Here is a 3,953-nt window from a genome sequence, read left to right on the forward strand (position 1 = left end):
CACTCACTAAATATGTTAACACAATAAAATTATCACTCACTAAATATGTTAACACAATAAAATTATCACTCACTAAATATGTTAACAATACAATAAGATTATCACTGACTAAGTATGTTAACAACACAATAAAATTATCACTCACTAAATATGTTAACACAATAAAATTATCACTCACTAAATATGTTAACAACACAATAAAATTATCACTCACTAAATATGTTAACAACACAATAAGATTATCACCTAAATATGTTAACAACACAATAAAATTATCACTCACTAAATATGTTAACAACACAATAAAATTATCACTGACTAAGTATGTTAACAACACAATAAAATTATCACTGACTAAGTATGTTAACAACTCAATAAAATTATCACTGCTACTCTACAGGTAAATATTTTAAACTGAACAACCAGCTTTTCCACTGTCTTCTTCTCTAGTTACTTGTACGACTAAAATTAAATACCTGTGTGAGAAGAGATGGTTGGATCTGCAAGGCCTGGGCTGCCTGAGCAACCACTGGTACCACGTGTTTTGCAGGCGAGTTTAATCCTTAGAAAAAAAAATTAAAATTCTAGAATAAATTTTTCAAATACCTGTAATGATGAATGACTTATAAATATTAGTGATAAATATTTTAGTTAAAATGGCACATACCCAATAACAATAAAAGAATCATAATACAAAATATTTTGAGAAACAATTTTAAAAAAGTTCTTTAATCATCCATTTCTAAGAGTAATCCACATAATAGGCTGAATTACATAACACAAACAGACAATAACTATAGTGACGGAGTGTGACAACAATACTTCCAAACATTAAATAGACTGAATTACATAACACAAACAGACAATAACTATAGTGACGGAGTGTGACAACAATACTTCCAAACATTAAATAGACCGAATTACATAACACAAACAGACAATAACTATAGTGACGGAATGTGAAAACAATACTTCTAAAAGTTAAATAGGCTGAATTACATAACACAAACAGACAATAACTATAGTGACGGAGTGTGAAAACAATACTTCTAAAAGTTAAATAGGCTGAATTACATAACACAAAAAGACAATAACTATAGTGACGGAGTGTGAAAACAATATTTCTAAAAGTTAAATAGGCTGAATCACATAACACAAACAGATAATAACTATAGTGATGGAGTGTGAAAACAATACTTCTAAAAGTTAAATAGGCTGAATTACATAACACAAACAGACAATAACCATAATGGCAGCGTGTTTATGGTCATATTATTTCACATGTAAATGAATTACATTAGCCAAAACTAATAAACCATACAACACATGTTAACTTAATGAGAAAACAGTATATAGTGAAGAGTGTTGGTGCTTTATCCACTTAGAAAATATATTTTCATGGTAAAACTGGATTGGATAAGACTGTGTAAATTGTATTTAATGAAAAAAACTAATCTACCAAAAGATGAATAAAAGATTCAAGGTAATATTGTAAGTACATGGAAGGTATTGAGGTTACGAGAGATTAGCATGAATTAAGCAATACCTTGATAAGGAGGACACAGTATTGAGGGGACACAAAGAGACTGGGATGCTTGTTGGAAAGGGTCGGCAGCTCGAGCACCAGTAGTAACGTACTGATTTCCCTGTACTGCAGAAACTCCACTGACCCTTGCTTGTGACTGTTGTTGGGGGATGTTCACTTGCTGTGACCGTGCCACCTGATTGGCTGGTTGATAGAAACTTGAAGGCTGAAGCTGATACTTCAATAAAAATAGATAAAACTAGGGTTAATATAACATCTAAATATATCACTAAAAGAAAAGTTATTATCTACGGAGGGTACCTGTTCACTTAAAATGATAAACTACACGGAAAACTGAAAGACAATTTATTTTTTATCACAAGTAAACGAAACTGGTTCAGAATTTCCATCAATTCTTCAATCTGATTTATCTTCACCCAATAATATATTTTTAAAGACAGATCTTCTGAGTTAATAAACCATATTCAACTGTTAATGGTATGAATGTCTTCTTTCAAGTAACGAAAACATAACGATATAGGTCATCAACATCAAAAACCTTAAAATTAAATCAATTCTGCAAGGCATCACAGCATCTCAATTGAATCTACTGAATAAAAAAGTTACATAAACATTAAAAACTGTAAGTTTTAATAAAACACAGAAAGAAAAAGTACTGATACACAACTACCTTCATAAAAACTTAATTATGTTGTTTTAGTGACCATGTCTTTAACAGTAAGTTACAACTAGTCATACTATTAGGAAGCCAGATTAAAATAAAATGTATCAATGAAATTTTGAAAGTCCTAAATAAAATATAAAGGCAAAGTAAAATATTTGTTAGCATCATCGAAGTCATTCATCATCGGTCAGAATTACGTCCCAAGACTTCTTTGTTCATCATCTGCTTTAATCATACATTAAAATATAATTGCTTTTTTTATATATAAACACAAAGGTAACTCGTTACAGAATATGAAAACAGAACAGTTAAACAAAAAAATATTTAATATATTTTCAAACTATTAAATCGTAATATATAACACAAACTGTTTCAAGCATTTACAAGTTGAAATGAGCTTTACCTGGTTTTGAAGATTACTCAGCTGGTTGTTAAATGTAAGAGTTACATTAGTGGAAGATGAACCAAAGTTACCCATGATCGACACTTGGTTTCCGTTCTGGTCATACGTATGTCTGTTTTTGCGACATACTTCCATCATCTGAACCGAAGCTTTCACACTGTTAAAAAAGTGGATCAAAAAATTAATTGAAATTCACTCAACTGTTCCTTTTTGATCAGTTTTATTATTTTACTTTAGAAAATAATACTTGTGAGGAGTAAAACTGTGTAAAAAACCCCAAAAACCATACATAGATTATGTGAATTTTTGACAGTTGCATAACTAGTTTAACAGATAATGTAAAAATGACCAAGTATTTTACCTCCCAGTATAGCATTAATATTTTAATGTCTTTAGTATTTTCCAGCATTTTGTTCTATCTCTGTAGTTAGTAACTTTTTTACTTAGGTGCAAGAATTTTTTATGCAGTTATTTTGGCCCAGATTGAAAATTAATAGTGATCTATATGTTGTAAACAAAAAAATCAAGATTTGAAACAAAATATTTTTGAGAATATTTTACCACAAAAAAACTGACATTTATTCTCTAGATAATAAAGTTTTATTATCTGGAGAACAGATTATTTTATTTTTATTCTAACTCTTTATGAAATACATAAAACAATGATAATAAACACTGAAATTGAAAATTCAATCAAACCAACTAGTCCAATAAATTTTAAAATAAAAATAGGATCAACGTTGAAAATGTGAAATTAATTTGTTTTGGCCAATGGCTAACATTAAAGACAATGTTTCAGTATCTTTATGTTTCCAGCCTCATCATGGTAGCATAAAGCTACAATAACATGTGAAGTCTTTTAATTTTGGCCATAGGCTAAAAAAAAATTTTTTGTCATTTTAAATGATTATCCCATTTTTAATTTAAAAAATATTGTAAGTGTCAATATATGCATACGTATCCAACAAGTCATATTTGCTTCCTATACAACCTACAAATGATTAGAAACCTTGATATAATTTCTGAACAAAAATGTCAGTTTAAAGTAATTTTTTGTTCTGATGTACTTTAACAAGTATAATGAATTCATCATCAGTAACAAACAGTTAAAAAAAAAAAAAGTAGGAGCCAGTGTTTTTTCTTCATTTATTTACATCTATATATAGACATTTAATCAGACACACACACAGTTACATTTGCTGCATGTTTTTCCAGCTGTGAAATATCTTAGGCTAGTCACAATTCTTACTTGGCACAACCAGCTGTGAAATATCTTAGGCTAGTCACAATTCTTACTTGGCACAACCAGCTGTGAAATATCTTAGGCTAGTCACAATTTT

General features: G+C 29.3%; 1 protein-coding gene across 1 annotated transcript in view; it reads right to left on the reverse strand.

The window, feature by feature from the left end:
* LOC106475823 (homeodomain-interacting protein kinase 2-like) overlaps positions 1-3,953 on the reverse strand; it is a 27,311-nt gene that overhangs the window by 11,084 nt on the left and 12,274 nt on the right. Inside the window, exons 9-11 of the mRNA XM_013936495.2 lie at positions 2,614-2,770; positions 1,547-1,763; positions 477-562 (exon numbers count right to left, since the gene is read on the reverse strand). Of these exons, the coding sequence (XP_013791949.2) occupies positions 477-562; positions 1,547-1,763; positions 2,614-2,770 (460 nt within the window). The remainder of the gene's footprint in view (positions 1-476; positions 563-1,546; positions 1,764-2,613; positions 2,771-3,953) is intronic.

This window comes from Limulus polyphemus, unplaced genomic scaffold (assembly GCF_000517525.1).
Source record: "Limulus polyphemus unplaced genomic scaffold, Limulus_polyphemus-2.1.2 Scaffold9231, whole genome shotgun sequence".
NCBI classification, from domain to species: domain Eukaryota; kingdom Metazoa; phylum Arthropoda; class Merostomata; order Xiphosura; family Limulidae; genus Limulus; species Limulus polyphemus.